This window comes from Alosa pseudoharengus, unplaced genomic scaffold (genome assembly GCF_046254945.1).
Source record: "Alosa pseudoharengus isolate Yale_2024_CS ecotype anadromous, Long Island Sound unplaced genomic scaffold, YU_APseudo_1.1 YU_APseudo_1.1_scf_5, whole genome shotgun sequence".
In the NCBI taxonomy this organism is placed as follows: Eukaryota; Metazoa; Chordata; class Actinopteri; order Clupeiformes; family Clupeidae; genus Alosa; species Alosa pseudoharengus.
In genome coordinates, this window is record NW_027468837.1 from 30,141,181 (window position 1) to 30,155,672 (window position 14,492).

Consider the following 14,492-nt stretch of genomic DNA (forward strand, 5'->3'; position numbering starts at 1 on the left):
TGTATAACAATAATTTAAACTATTAAAGTAAAAACATTTCTAGACCTAGGTCATTTTTGCCGTACAATATAGGTATTCCTGTTTCTGACTTGAAATGTATATTTTTTGATGCAGTTCTGCATTTATGCATATAACAAAAAGATATTCTGGTGCTGTTGAGATAAAAATAATTACAGTGGGAAGAACAAGACCCTACAATAATGTCACCCTGCTCAGCTCATGCCCAAATCTAGCAGAGCTCCTTTGCTGACTGGTCACAAGTCTCCCTATATAACACAGAAGCACCAGGCTTCTCTCAGGACGAACCAACACCCCCTAAAGGTGAGTGACACATTTGGGGATTCTTCAGCTCAGTAATACGTCACAGATATCATGTGCAAATGCCTATTGATAATTAAAAAATACTAAATTGTTTTTCCACCACCTAGTTGAAAGCAGATATCTACGTCTTGGGAGTTAAGCAGGTATGTACTAGATGGTGTCAATGAAAATGTTATATAGTCTAACATAACAGAGTGAGTCTACCAGGCGAAACCATGAAACTTGGCTCACTTTATCAGGGGAACTAAACGATTTCATGGCTCATTCATGAATGACAGGGTGTAAGCGCCAGGGATGAGGAGAGAGTGTGGAGACTACTCATGCTACAGCTGGTTACAGGAAGTAACAGACACTTTTTCGCCCGCAGCAAAGTGCCATCATGGGGGACGCAGAGATGGAGTGCTTCGGCCCAGCGGCCATCTACCTCCGCAAACCTGAAAGGGAGCGTATTGAGGCCCAGAACAAACCATTTGATGCCAAATCAGCCTACTTTGTGACTGACAAAGAAGAAGATTATGTCAAAGGAGTGCTGGAGAAACGAGAGGGTGGCAAAGCCACTGTCAAACATCTGGAAGGTGGCAAAGTAAGATATCACATTTTTGCTTCTTCTTTTTTACTTTGTTTTTTACTACACGGTGACATTCACATATTCTATGATATGTTGGTCTTCTTTTAATTAAAATTGCACATCGGTTTCTATTTAAACACAAATAGAACATGACAGGCAATTACTGTAATGTATTGTCTGTGTCTTGAAAACATTATCTACACTCTACTGTGACAAACACTATGTAGGTTTTTCTTTTAATTGAAAGTAGACTTTGGTTTGTATTTGAATCTCTGGCCAGTATTACAATATAAGTAATTGATGTCTGAAGCATAACTACATTATAGAAATGCAGCATGCTTATCCTATAAAGCTTCACACGTTCATTGTTCAGTGATATCCAGCTATGTGCATAAAATACTGACATTTACTATGCCTTGTAGACAGTCACTGTGAAAGAGGATGAGATATTCGCCATGAATCCTCCAAAGTATGACAAAATTGAGGACATGGCCATGATGACCCACCTCCATGAGCCTGCTGTGCTGTACAACCTCAAAGAGCGTTATGCAGCATGGATGATCTATGTAAGATACATAACAGATCTTGGTTCTTCTCACAGTACTTCATTACTACAAAACAATGTCTATGTAAGAGCCACTACAACCACTACTTCTCTGTTACAGACCTACTCTGGGCTGTTCTGTGTCACTGTGAACCCCTACAAGTGGCTCCCAGTGTACGATGCTGTGGTTGTAGCTGGGTACAGAGGCAAGAAGAGAATTGAAGCTCCACCCCACATCTTCTCCATTTCTGATAACGCCTATCAGTTCATGCTTCAAGGTGGGATGTTAATTCTTTACAAAATTAGAAAATGAACGAAATATGCGTCTTTTGCAACAAAGTATGAACATAACTCAGATACAATATAGAGGGAATGCAAAAAAGAAGAAAAAGATCTCCGAAAATTTCTGTAGCATAGCAGTTCTTTTGCTTTTTGATTCCTACTCGAAACTAGAAAAGTTGCTTGATTGCCTACAGAGGGCCTACAGAGGACCGTTCAGAAAAGTGCCGTTCGTAATGTTATGAGGATATGTGTCATCAAAATGATTTTGGAAACTTTATGTTAAGGTCAAAAAACTGTTAAGGGTACATTGAACCTCTGTATATTATACTGAGTACAGCAATACTCCTTTTCTCCCTCAGATCGTGAAAATCAATCCATCCTAATCACGTATGGACTCTTCCAAACTACATTTTATTAATGAAAATTAAAAGGATGCATACTTTGACTGAAAGCACATGACTATATTCTCTCACTCTTATTTGTTCCCAGTGGAGAATCTGGTGCTGGGAAGACTGTGAACACCAAGCGTGTCATCCAGTACTTTGCAACAATTGCAGTGGCTGGAGGATCAAAGAAAGCTGAGGCCACCTCTGGCAAAATACAGGTGAGTAGGAGAAACATCAGATCAGATGTATATTGACTTTTTGGGAAAGACTAGCTTCACTAAATGACCTCACTTCTTCTCCAGGGGTCACTAGAGGATCAGATCATTGCAGCCAACCCTCTGCTGGAGGCCTATGGTAATGCCAAGACTGTGAGGAATGACAACTCCTCCCGTTTTGTAAGTATTTACGAGAAAATCATAATAAATGACTTTTTAAAATTACTTTATTTTTACTAAAAAAATTTAATCACAAATCTTTCAGGGTAAATTCATCAGAATCCATTTTGGCACAACTGGCAAACTGGCCTCTGCTGATATTGAGACATGTAAGTGGTCATCATCTACTATTAAAAGTAAATATTCAATATAATTTTAGAAACCTAATAATATCTAATTATCAAAAATGCCATGTCACAGATCTGCTGGAGAAGTCAAGAGTCACATTCCAGTTGTCTGCTGAGAGGAGCTACCACATCTTCTACCAGCTTATGACTGGACATAAGCCTGAGCTGATTGGTATGATATGCATAAATACAATTGTATTTGTTTTTTATATGTGCATATATGTCTTTATATATGCATTTTATATGTCTATGTATTATACATATAATATGTAAAGTAAAACTGGTATGTCTCAACATGTCTTTAAAAGATAGGGTATATCGCAGCCACCGCACTTGGCAGGAGTTACGTCCTGCACCTTATGTGGGGTGGCTAGCATAGAGGTCGCTCCCCTCACACGGCTTCAACTGAGGGCAGAGCTGCATGATTCAGACCTGTTGACATCACTGGCCTCTCAAGTGGGCACCTCACTTCACCGATGTTTCATCAACTAGCCCACAACACCTCCATGGGGCTTGACAGCAGAACCAGCGTCCTGGAACTGCCCCCTCGGCCATTCCGGACTTCACCACTCAGCTCTGACCCCGCCCCCTCTGCCAGCCTTGTTTAGCCACCGCTTGCTCCTCTTTAACCACAGCCAAGTGGATGCTGTCTCTGCCTGTTTGATATGATATATTTTGAGTTGTTCACCAGGTTCTTGCGGATTGCCCCTCTAACCCCAAGCGTCCCAATGCTTTCCAAAGTCCCAATGCCCTCCAAAGTGACTGTCCCGGGAACCCCCTGCAACCCACCTCCACCGGTAGATTCCAGGCTCTCCAACTCTGCTGGCTCGTTGCTCGTGGCCTTGTTGCTTGGGACCAGAGCACTATATCTGGTCGGAAGCTGGTGACGGCAATCTCATCTCCCAGTCCTCTGCCATACCAAGGATCTCTGAACATCTGTCCTCCATGCCTGCCTTCTCCCCAGGCCTGAGGAAGCCAATGAAGCGGGGGCCTTTGTCTTGGGCCTTGGGCTCCTCCAGTCCATAGGCCAGTTGCGCCAGCACATGATCATGGCACCATCCCCAACCTCTCCTCAGTCAGCCCTGCCCAACAGGACAACAGAATGTGCTCCAGGTTTGCTGGTCTCGTGCATTGCACACAGGAGGGATCCTCTGTCAGTCTCCATTTTTGGAGGTTTGTTGGTGTTGGCAGTACATCATACACGGAGCTAAGGAGGAACTTTATCCGATTCCCCTCCATGTTCCAGATGTCCTTCCAACTGAGGGATCTTCCTCGGACACTTGCTGTTTCATGGCTTGTCTGCTCTCTTCCTCCACAGCCCGAATCTCCTTCTGCACCATCCCTTTACGGTCCTTTGCCCTTGCCTCCTTCCAGCTTGCTCGAGTGATGACTGCCAGGCCCAGCCTCCCCTGGGTCACCGTGCCCATGATGTCTGCATGTTGTAGGCGCTTCTCCGCTTCCCTTAGAGCTCTGCTGGCCTTCCACTTCCGTCCTGTCTTCACTACGATGTTCGCCTGTCGCACAGCCTGATCATCACTGCCACGCAACATCATGGCCAACCGGACTTTGGCTGTCTTAAATTCCTCCACGACTGATGTAATTGGCAATTTCATGATATGACTGTTTTTCCATCTGAATTTTAGAGGCACTTCTCATCACCACCAACCCATATGATTTCCCTATGATCAGCCAAGGTGAAATCACCGTCAAGAGCATTGATGATGTGGAGGAGTTCATTGCTACAGATGTAAGACATCCACATAAATACACATTTTTACATTGAAGTTGGTTTTATGGAAATTATGAGTCATTCATACTCATTACAACTCGTTCTCCTTAGACGGCCATAGACATTTTGGGCTTCACTGCTGAGGAGAAAATAGGCATCTTCAAGCTAACTGGGGCTGTGATGCATCATGGGGCCATGAAGTTCAAGCAGAAGCAGAGAGAAGAGCAGGCTGAGCCTGACGGCACTGAGGGTAAGATTTGAAAGGTTTTGTAAAACTCCAAGTCACTATCTATTTAACAGGAGAAAACCATCATAAAATTAAATCATTTGAGGAATAAACTTTTTTTCAAATTAAGTTTTCAGTTTCATGTAATACTTTTCAGATCTCTGTTGATGTTTGGCAATGTAATGCCTCTTCTGTAAAGTGATTGGAAAAATTACTACTTTTTGTTAACTGATATTTATTTTTTGATCAGTGGCTGATAAAATCTCCTACCTCATGGGCTTGAACTCTGCTGATATGCTGAAAGCTCTGTGCTACCCCAGAGTGAAGGTTGGAAATGAGATGGTGACCAAAGGTCAAACTGTGCCACAGGTTAGAAACTTTGCAAAACGTCAGGCCATATTATATAAGATGTTTTGTACAATCATGTATTCACAATGTTATTTATACCTGACTAGGTCAACAATGCTGTCAGCGCTCTGTGTAAGTCAGTCTATGAGAAGATGTTCTTGTGGATGGTCATCCGTATCAATGAGATGCTGGACACCAAACAGCCAAGGCAGTTCTTCATTGGTGTGCTGGACATTGCTGGATTTGAGATCTTTGATGTATGTAATTTTGAAAAATAAATAAAAATGACCTATTTATTTTCAGTTATCACAATAGTTTAACAATTCAAACTGTTAAAAAATATTTTGTACTTGAATATGTCTCTGTTTTCCAAAATACTAGTTTAACAGCTTGGAGCAGCTGTGCATCAACTTCACCAATGAGAAACTGCAACAGTTCTTCAATCACCACATGTTTGTGCTGGAGCAAGAGGAATACAAGAAAGAAGGAATTGATTGGGAGTTCATTGACTTTGGTATGGATCTGGCTGCCTGCATTGAGCTTATTGAGAAGGTAAAGTCAAAATAAAAAATAAAAAATGCATATTTTCACAATAAAAAATAAAGTATTCAATGTAATGCTATATGTTCTATATCTCAAAGCCAATGGGCATCTTCTCCATCCTTGAAGAGGAGTGCATGTTCCCCAAGGCCTCAGACACTACCTTTAAGAACAAGCTGTATGACCAGCATCTTGGCAAAACCAAATGCTTTGAGAAACCCAAACCAGTAAAGGGCAAACCAGAGGCCCACTTCTCCCTGGTGCACTATGCTGGTACTGTGGACTACAACATCAATGGCTGGCTGGACAAGAACAAGGACCCACTGAATGACACTGTTGTGCAGCTGTACCAGAAGTCTGCAGTGAAACTGCTGGCCTTCTTGTATGCATCTCATGCTGGTTCTGAAGGTACATTTAAAACATGTGGTATATCATAACAGTCACATCACAGTTCACTGGTCAGATTCCACAAGTCAAAACATGTGTTGTTTTTGTTTGATCTTTTAGCTGAAGGTGGTGGTGGCAAGAAGGGAGGCAAGAAGAAGGGTGGTTCCTTCCAGACGGTGTCTGCTCTGTTCAGGGTGACTTTATGGTTGATTTATATAAATTATCAAAAAATGTTTTGGAACAGCTTTTGACTAAAAGATTGTTGATGTGTTTAGTTACTTGTTTGACTTGTTCTAAATTGTCTATACATAATCACAGGAAAACTTGGGCAAGCTAATGACCAACTTGAGGAGCACTCATCCTCACTTTGTGCGCTGCTTGATTCCCAATGAGTCAAAGACACCAGGTGAGAAATACTTTTTATATGATTACGTGTATGTAAACTCCCTATCCTTCCAAACCTCTCTTTCAATCAAAATATTGAATTCACCTTACAAGTTTGATGGACAATTTCCCAAGCTGATTTTATAAAGAAGCATAAAGTGTGTTCATAAAAAAGCATTCATAAAGAAGCATTCAGTGTGTCACCTCAATTGTGTTTGGTTTCCTCAAAGGTCTGATGCAGAACTTCCTGGTCCTTCACCAGCTGAGGTGTAATGGTGTGCTGGAGGGTATCAGAATCTGCAGAAAGGGCTTTCCCAGCAGAATCCAATATGGTGACTTCAAGCAGAGGTGACTAAAAGAATTGAATAATTAATAATTATTAGAGGTATTAAGTCGCTTAAAAGTGTTAAGTAAGTATATGGTACAGTAGAGCCAGTCATAGCAATCACCTTGACATAGTCAGAGTTAATGAAACCATATAATGTTGATGTCATAACAATAACAAATATTGCATAATAGAACCTGGGGCAGTAGGGCAGTGGTAGTGTAGTAGCATGGTAGCGTAGTGGCTAAGGAAGTGGGGCAGTGGTAGCATAGTGACTAAGGAAGTGGGCTAGCATGCAGTAGCCTGAAAAGTTGTCGGTTCAATTCCTGGGTTCCACCGTTGTGTCCTTGAGCAAGGCACTTAAACACGAGTTGCTCTGGGGACAATGGCCCTTTTAAAATAATTGATTAGTAGTTTTGGATAAAAGTGTCTGCTAAATGAATAAATGTAATGTAGTACATATTCTTTCTCTTCAATCTAAGATACAAGGTGTTGAACGCAAGCGTCATCCCGGATGGTCAGTTCATTGACAACAAAAAGGCCGCAGAGAAACTCTTGGGCTCCATCGATGTGGACCATACTCAGTACAAGTTTGGACACACAAAAGTACACAGATTCCATTTCATTTTTATCTCCAGACCCAGAGATTGCATATGTGAGAATGAGAACCCTTTTTCTGTAACCTCTTGAAATTATCCACAGGTGTTCTTCAAAGCTGGTCTGCTGGGTGTCCTTGAGGAGATGCGAGATGAGAAATTGGCAACTCTGGTCACAATGACTCAGGCCCTCTGCCGTGGCTCCCTGATGAGGAAGGAGTTTGTTAAAATGATGGAAAGAAGGTAAGCTCGAGTTTAAATACTGCTTTTATGATACAGTATTTTTACCGCAGCTGCAGAATAAAATATAGATTATAAAATAGATAGTTCTGGTAGAAAGATTTTAAATAGAAAAATGAAAAATTTTTGTCATTGGGTGCTCATTTTATGAAAACTTGCATGTATATGAAGTAACCATCTTAAAAAAACAATGAACCCTGTGCACATGTACAGTAGATTACAGTGTCTATGTGTCTTCTGTTTGTGGAGTGTAAAAATAGTTTTAGAAGACTTTATTGAATTGGACTGAATTGAATTGAATTGGACTGAATTGAATTGAATTGAATTGAATTGAATTGAATTGAATTGAATTGAATTGAATTGAATTGAATTGAATATGGACTTTTCTGTTCAACAGAGAAGCAATCTTCACCATCCAATACAATATCCGTGCATTCATGAATGTGAAAACCTGGCCATGGATGAAGCTGTACTTCAAGATCAAGCCACTTCTGAAAAGTGCTGAAACTGAGAAAGAACTTGCTAACATGAAGGAGAACTACGGGAAAATGAAGACAGATCTGGAGGCTGCCCTGGCAAAAAGGAAAGAGCTTGAGGAGAAGATGGTTTCTCTGCTGCAAGAGAAGAATGACCTGCAGTTAGCTGTAGCAGCTGTGAGTACTGTTCTATTACATCCGCCAGGAAGTAATGTTTTCTGTGTGGTTTATCCATCCGTCTGTCTGTGTGCAGGATCTACTGCCCTGTTGTCCATGAAACTTGGTGGAAAGGTGTAGCAGGGTCCAAGAACAATAACCCAATAACATTTTGGAGTAGATAGATAAATAGATAGATATAGATAGATAGATAGATAGATAGATAGATAGATAGATAGATAGATACTTTATTGATCCCCAAAGGGAAATTCAATATCCGACTCAACCGTGCAACTGTAGCGATTCCGTTTCACTTACACTACTGTTGTGTCATATGGCAATCTGGTTTCCCCTCTACTGTTCAAAGCAAGGAAATTCATTTCTTTTCAGGCAGTCTCACCCAAAACAGTAATTTTGGAGTTCACAAAATAGCATGTAGGTGTTCTCATGACATGGAATTAATAAATGAATGCCAGAGTGTAGCGTTTCCATATCAAATGAATTGCCGAAAGATGATGTACATCTGATGATTATTATTGTTGGATGGTGTTGATGTTTATGTTGACACATTAAAACCGATTACACACTGATATCTCAAGCTTGACTTGCAGAGACCAGAGCTATATGTGGGAGGTCTGCACGACCTGAGTGGCCTTCTAGTTTTGTCATTGTAGGAGTTGCGGTTTGGCTGTAATTGTATACTGTATGAAAAAAACACTTGTGTAGCGTCACCATTATAATACACTTATTCACACCAGGAATCTGAGGGCCTCTCAGATGCTGAGGAGAGATGTGAGGGTCTCATTAAGAGCAAAATCCAGCTGGAGGCCAAACTCAAAGAGACGACCGAGAGGCTGGAGGATGAGGAGGAGATCAACGCTGAGCTGACTGCCAAGAAGAGGAAACTGGAGGATGAATGCTCGGAGCTGAAGAAAGACATTGATGACTTGGAGCTCACCCTGGCTAAAGTGGAGAAAGAGAAACATGCTACAGAAAACAAGGTTGCGTTCATTTTTGTGCTTTACTCTTTCCACTGATTCATCAAGGCAGTATATTACATTGTAAAATATACTGAAATCACATCCCCTTAGGTTAAAAACCTGACTGAGGAGATGGCTTCTCAAGATGAAGCCCTTGCTAAATTAACTAAGGAAAAGAAAGCCCTCCAAGAGGCACACCAGCAGACTCTGGATGATCTCCAAGCAGAGGAAGACAAAGTCAACACTCTGACCAAATCAAAGAGCAAACTTGAACAACAAGTGGATGATGTAAGGGTGCCATATGATACACAACACTACAAAATATATTATATTCACATGGTGATGATAACTTAACATATATTCAACATATTTATATCACAGCTCGAAGGATCATTGGAGCAAGAAAAGAAGCTACGCATGGATCTTGAGAGAGCCAAGAGAAAGCTCGAAGGTGACCTGAAACTGGCCCAGGAATCCATAATGGATCTGGAGAATGACAAGCAGCAGTCTGAAGAAAAGATCAAGAAGTAAGGGATTTACATACATTTGATAAGAGGAAAACAACACCAGCATGCTATTGCCCATTGGCACAAAGTATTTGACACTAAAAATGCATGATTAATTTTGCCATTGTTTTAATCTTTACAGGAAGGACTTTGAAATCAGCCAACTTCTGAGCAAGATTGAAGATGAACAGTCATTGGGATCCCAACTTCAAAAGAAGATTAAGGAACTCCAGGTAATTAGTGGTTTGAGAAATATTCTCTGTGTGTGATTATATAAAACACATACTTGATAGTAATACTCTAAACAAATTCCAGGCTCGCATAGAAGAGCTTGAAGAAGAGATTGAAGCTGAGCGTGCTGCTCGGGCTAAGGTTGAGAAGCAGAGAGCCGATCTCTCCAGAGAACTCGAGGAGATCAGTGAGAGGCTTGAGGAGGCTGGTGGGGCCACTTCTGCTCAGATTGAGATGAACAAGAAGCGGGAGGCAGAGTTCCAGAAGCTGCGTCGTGATCTTGAAGAGTCCACCCTGCAGCATGAAGCTACTGCTGCCGCTCTCCGCAAGAAGCAGGCCGACAGCGTGGCGGAACTGGGTGAGCAGATCGACAATCTGCAGCGTGTCAAGCAGAAGCTGGAGAAGGAGAAGAGTGAATACAAAATGGAGATCGATGACCTCTCCAGTAACATGGAGGCTGTTGCTAAATCCAAGGTATGAAGAGTTGGGCCATTTAAGTTGTGTTTAAAAGCAATTTCCTCCATGAAATACTTACATGAGATTTCTTTCAGGCTAACCTTGAGAAAATGTGTCGCACCCTTGAGGACCAAATGAGTGAACTGAAGTCAAAGAATGATGAAAATGTCCGTCAGTTAAATGACATAAGTGCACAAAAAGCCAGGCTTCAAACTGAGAATGGTAAATGCAAAAGGCTAGCAAATATGTTCATTCTTCTGTTAAAACCCATATCACAAATTGATTTTTTTCTTTCATATTACGACACATAATGTAAAACAAATTACTTTCAGGTGAATTTGGCCGCCAGCTTGAGGAGAAAGAGGCTCTTGTCACTCAGCTGACAAGAGCCAAGCAAGCTTATACCCAGCAGATTGAGGAGCTGAAGAGGCATATAGAGGAAGAAGTTAAAGTAAGTTTTGCCAGGTTGTAAACATTGTATTGTAAACGCTGCATTGTATTGTAAACATTGTATTGTATTGATGGGTATCCCATCAATGATTTCTATCCAAATCATTACTTCATGCTGTCAACAATTCCTTTGCTGGCCAGGAATTAAATTTGACTATCTAAAATGTTCAAATTCTTCTTGAAAGGCCAAGAATGCCCTGGCTCATGCTGTCCAATCAGCTCGTCATGACTGTGACATGCTCAGAGAGCAGTATGAGGAGGAGCAGGAGGCCAAGGCTGAGCTGCAGCGTGGAATGTCCAAGGCCAACAGCGAGGTGGCTCAGTGGAGGACCAAATATGAAACTGATGCCATCCAACGCACTGAGGAGCTGGAGGAGGCCAAGTACAATATTTATACAAATGTGTTTTATTTGACATGAAACTACGTACTATGTACTATTTGCTTTGATAGTCCACTATAAGTTAAGGATAAAACTTTTTCTCAGGAAAAAGCTTGCCCAGCGTCTCCAAGATGCTGAAGAAACCATAGAGGCTGTGAACTCCAAGTGTGCCTCTCTGGAGAAGACCAAGCAGAGACTCCAGGGTGAAGTGGAGGACCTCATGATTGATGTTGAGAGGGCTAATGCACTGGCTGCCAACCTTGACAAGAAACAACGCAACTTTGACAAGGTATAGATGTAATATGCGTCCTTGACAATAATGTACATACTAGTTTAGCATGTCGTTTCCTCTTCACAAGCCATGTTTTATCAGGTCCTGGCAGAATGGAAGCAGAAGTATGAGGAGAGTCAAGCTGAGCTGGAAGGTTCTCAGAAAGAAGCTCGCTCTCTGAGCACTGAACTCTTCAAGATGAAGAACTCCTATGAAGAATCTCTGGATCACCTGGAGACCCTGAAAAGAGAGAACAAGAATCTGCAACGTAAAGAAACCTAAATAAATAACCAGTTGATATGTTGCCTATCAAAAGCACTAGAAAATGTTTTTCCTGCAGAGATGGTCTTGATTTCTCAGGATTTCTCCATTTCAATCTGCAGAGGAAATCTCTGACCTCACTGAACAACTTGGTGAGACTGGCAAGAGCATCCATGAGCTGGAGAAGGCCAAGAAGTCAGTGGAGACTGAGAAAGCCGAAATCCAGACAGCACTGGAGGAAGCAGAGGTAGGATTGTCACTTTAGGATAACATTTTTAATAATCGAACTCTATTTGCTTTATGTCTGAATATTTTAGATATTCAAACTTCTTCTGTAACAGGGTACACTGGAGCATGAGGAGTCCAAGATTCTTCGTGTCCAACTGGAGCTTAATCAGGTCAAGAGTGAGATTGACAGGAAGCTGGCTGAGAAGGATGAGGAGATTGAGCAGATCAAGAGGAACAGCCAGAGGGTGATTGACTCCATGCAGAGCACTCTAGACTCTGAGGTCAGGAGCAGGAATGATGTCCTAAGAGTCAAGAAGAAGATGGAGGGAGACCTCAATGAGATGGAGATTCAGCTCAGCCATGCCAATCGCCAGGCAGCTGAATGTCAGAAGCAGCTCAGGAATGTACAAGGACAACTCAAGGTATCAGATACAGTACTCCAACATACAACAGACCAGTGACACATAATAGTACCTTTTGTTAACTAATATTATGTTACACAGGATGCCCAATTACACCTTGATGATGCTCTTAGAGGACAGGAAGACATGAAGGAGCAGGTTGCCATGGTGGAGCGCAGGAATGGCCTTATGCTGGCTGAGATTGAGGAGCTTAGAGCTGCTCTAGAGCAGACAGAGAGAGGCCGCAAAGTGGCTGAGCAGGAGCTGGTGGATGCCAGTGAGCGTGTTGGACTGCTGCATTCACAGGTAAGACAATTATGAAGTGCACACTTTTATAATTTTTGCTGGTTGCACCTTATGCATTAACAGGTAAAACTGTCTTTAATTTGATAATGATATTCAGAACACCAGTCTCATCAACACCAAGAAGAAGCTGGAGGCTGACTTTGTTCAGATCCAGGGAGAGGTGGATGATACAATCCAGGAGGCCAGAAATGCAGAGGACAAGGCCAAGAAGGCCATCACTGATGTAAGGCAATGATGGTGCAGTATTGCATTATGGACATTCGATATTACCCATATTACAGTTAATTCAGTTCTGAGAGGAAATGTGAGGCAGTTTAAATATGCTATGTTTTAACTGAAATATTGTTGGGACATTCAGGCTGCCATGATGGCTGAGGAACTGAAGAAGGAGCAGGACACCAGTTCTCACCTGGAGAGGATGAAGAAGAACCTGGAGGTCACTGTCAAAGACCTCCAGCATCGCCTGGACGAGGCTGAGAACCTGGCCATGAAGGGTGGCAAGAAACAACTCCAGAAACTGGAGTCAAGGGTATGATCTTTGGAATATGCACCAGTTTTAAAAATACATGATATATAATAATATGTTTGTTTGATAAACAAATCTTTATTTAAAAGGTGCGTGAGCTGGAGGCTGAGGTTGAGGCTGAACAGAGACGTGGAGCTGATGCTGTGAAAGGTGTCCGCAAATATGAAAGGAGAGTCAAGGAGCTCACCTACCAGGTAGGCTAGCTATGTTCATGGATTACAAAACATTACTACACATACATAGTAGATGGCTGAAATTGACTGGATTATCAACATAATTGTGCAGACTGAGGAGGACAAGAAGAATGTCACTAGACTGCAGGATCTGGTGGACAAGCTGCAGCTGAAAGTGAAGGCCTACAAGAGACAGGCTGAGGAGGCTGTGAGTAAACACTTGTATTGATCTAGCCAACATATGGTCAAATAAACTGACATACTAGGAAAATAGATTTTGTATTGAAAACATGAAAAAATGTCTATGTTATCACAGGAGGAGCAGGCCAACACTCACCTGTCCAGGTACAGGAAGGTGCAGCATGAGCTTGAGGAGGCTCAGGAACGTGCTGACATCGCTGAGTCCCAGGTCAACAAGCTGAGGGCCAAAAGTCGTGAAGCTGGCAAGGTAAAGTAATAGGTCATATAAATTAGAAAATGTTTGACTAATTATTTGTATCATACAGTAAAATAATTCCTAGGGCTTCTAAGACGAAAAACTGAAGAACTAAATATAATAGATATACACTATAATAATAACACAATAATTGTACAGTTGGAAGCAGCCAAGTTGTCTTGATTTGGTTTCTTATCTTTATGTTTTAGAGCAAAGATGAAGAGTGACCAGTGAAGTCCTAACCACCAAGGAGTCATAGAATATGAATTCCTTAATAAACCCAATCAAGATTAAAAAGCTACTCTTTGCATCTTTCTTTTTTCAGATTCTCTATATAAAAGTTATAGATAAAATATATCTGGGGAAAAATGTTATGGTTATGACACAAAGTACTCAATATGTCCATAATACACAATTAAATAACTAATACAATTTTTATTTACTTGACCAATCTTGTCAAATGTCAATCTTGTGTTACATCAACCTAATAGTGCATCTTTGCACACTGACCTTTTGACCCCTAGAATTACATCTGGTTTTAAAACACCACCCCCTACTGGCGAATACCAGCCTATTACAATGGAAAAACAAACAGAGGGAAATGAGGGGGATGGAGGAACTGGAAGATATTTTAAAGGAATAGTTAGATCAGATCAATGTACCGAGAGCAGGCAAAGTCGACACGCTCTCACACACATTAGCAATATTTCCATTGACTCTTATACTTACTTATAGTTGTGTTCATCATGTACTATCACATTAATAGTACACCCATGTGAATTGTTGTAAGCACATCATATCACAAATGGTCACCAAA

The 14,492-nt window shown here is 41.4% G+C and overlaps 1 protein-coding gene across 1 annotated transcript; it reads left to right on the plus strand.

Annotated features, from left to right (window-relative positions):
* Window positions 1-432: 432 nt before the first annotated feature.
* Window positions 433-13,976, plus strand: LOC143104579 (myosin heavy chain, fast skeletal muscle-like). The gene is made up of 40 exons (XM_076268694.1): window positions 433-464; window positions 689-904; window positions 1,312-1,455; window positions 1,555-1,711; window positions 2,075-2,102; window positions 2,205-2,319; window positions 2,404-2,496; window positions 2,582-2,645; window positions 2,737-2,835; window positions 4,307-4,410; window positions 4,504-4,642; window positions 4,869-4,987; window positions 5,074-5,223; window positions 5,348-5,518; window positions 5,608-5,914; window positions 6,014-6,087; window positions 6,212-6,299; window positions 6,508-6,625; window positions 7,085-7,208; window positions 7,305-7,441; window positions 7,836-8,091; window positions 8,829-9,071; window positions 9,162-9,338; window positions 9,432-9,577; window positions 9,699-9,789; window positions 9,872-10,261; window positions 10,339-10,465; window positions 10,576-10,694; window positions 10,879-11,075; window positions 11,179-11,362; window positions 11,447-11,612; window positions 11,728-11,852; window positions 11,947-12,255; window positions 12,337-12,540; window positions 12,638-12,763; window positions 12,899-13,069; window positions 13,156-13,260; window positions 13,352-13,447; window positions 13,556-13,687; window positions 13,885-13,976. The coding sequence occupies exons 2-40, from the start codon at window positions 701-703 to the stop codon at window positions 13,900-13,902; spliced, it is 5,817 nt and encodes a 1,938-aa protein (XP_076124809.1). The 5' UTR covers window positions 433-464; window positions 689-700; the 3' UTR covers window positions 13,903-13,976.
* Window positions 13,977-14,492: the final 516 nt, after the last annotated feature.

Excerpts from the sequence above, each read along its gene's own strand:
- LOC143104579 (XM_076268694.1), top strand. The coding sequence starts at position 701 with ATGGGGGACGCAGAGATGGAGTGCTTCGGCCCAGCGGCCATCTACCTC. Across the intron at positions 5,224-5,347 it reads CTGGATTTGAGATCTTTGAT|TTTAACAGCTTGGAGCAGCT; the intron begins GTATGTAATTTT and ends CCAAAATACTAG. Across the intron at positions 6,626-7,084 it reads TATGGTGACTTCAAGCAGAG|ATACAAGGTGTTGAACGCAA; the intron begins GTGACTAAAAGA and ends CTTCAATCTAAG.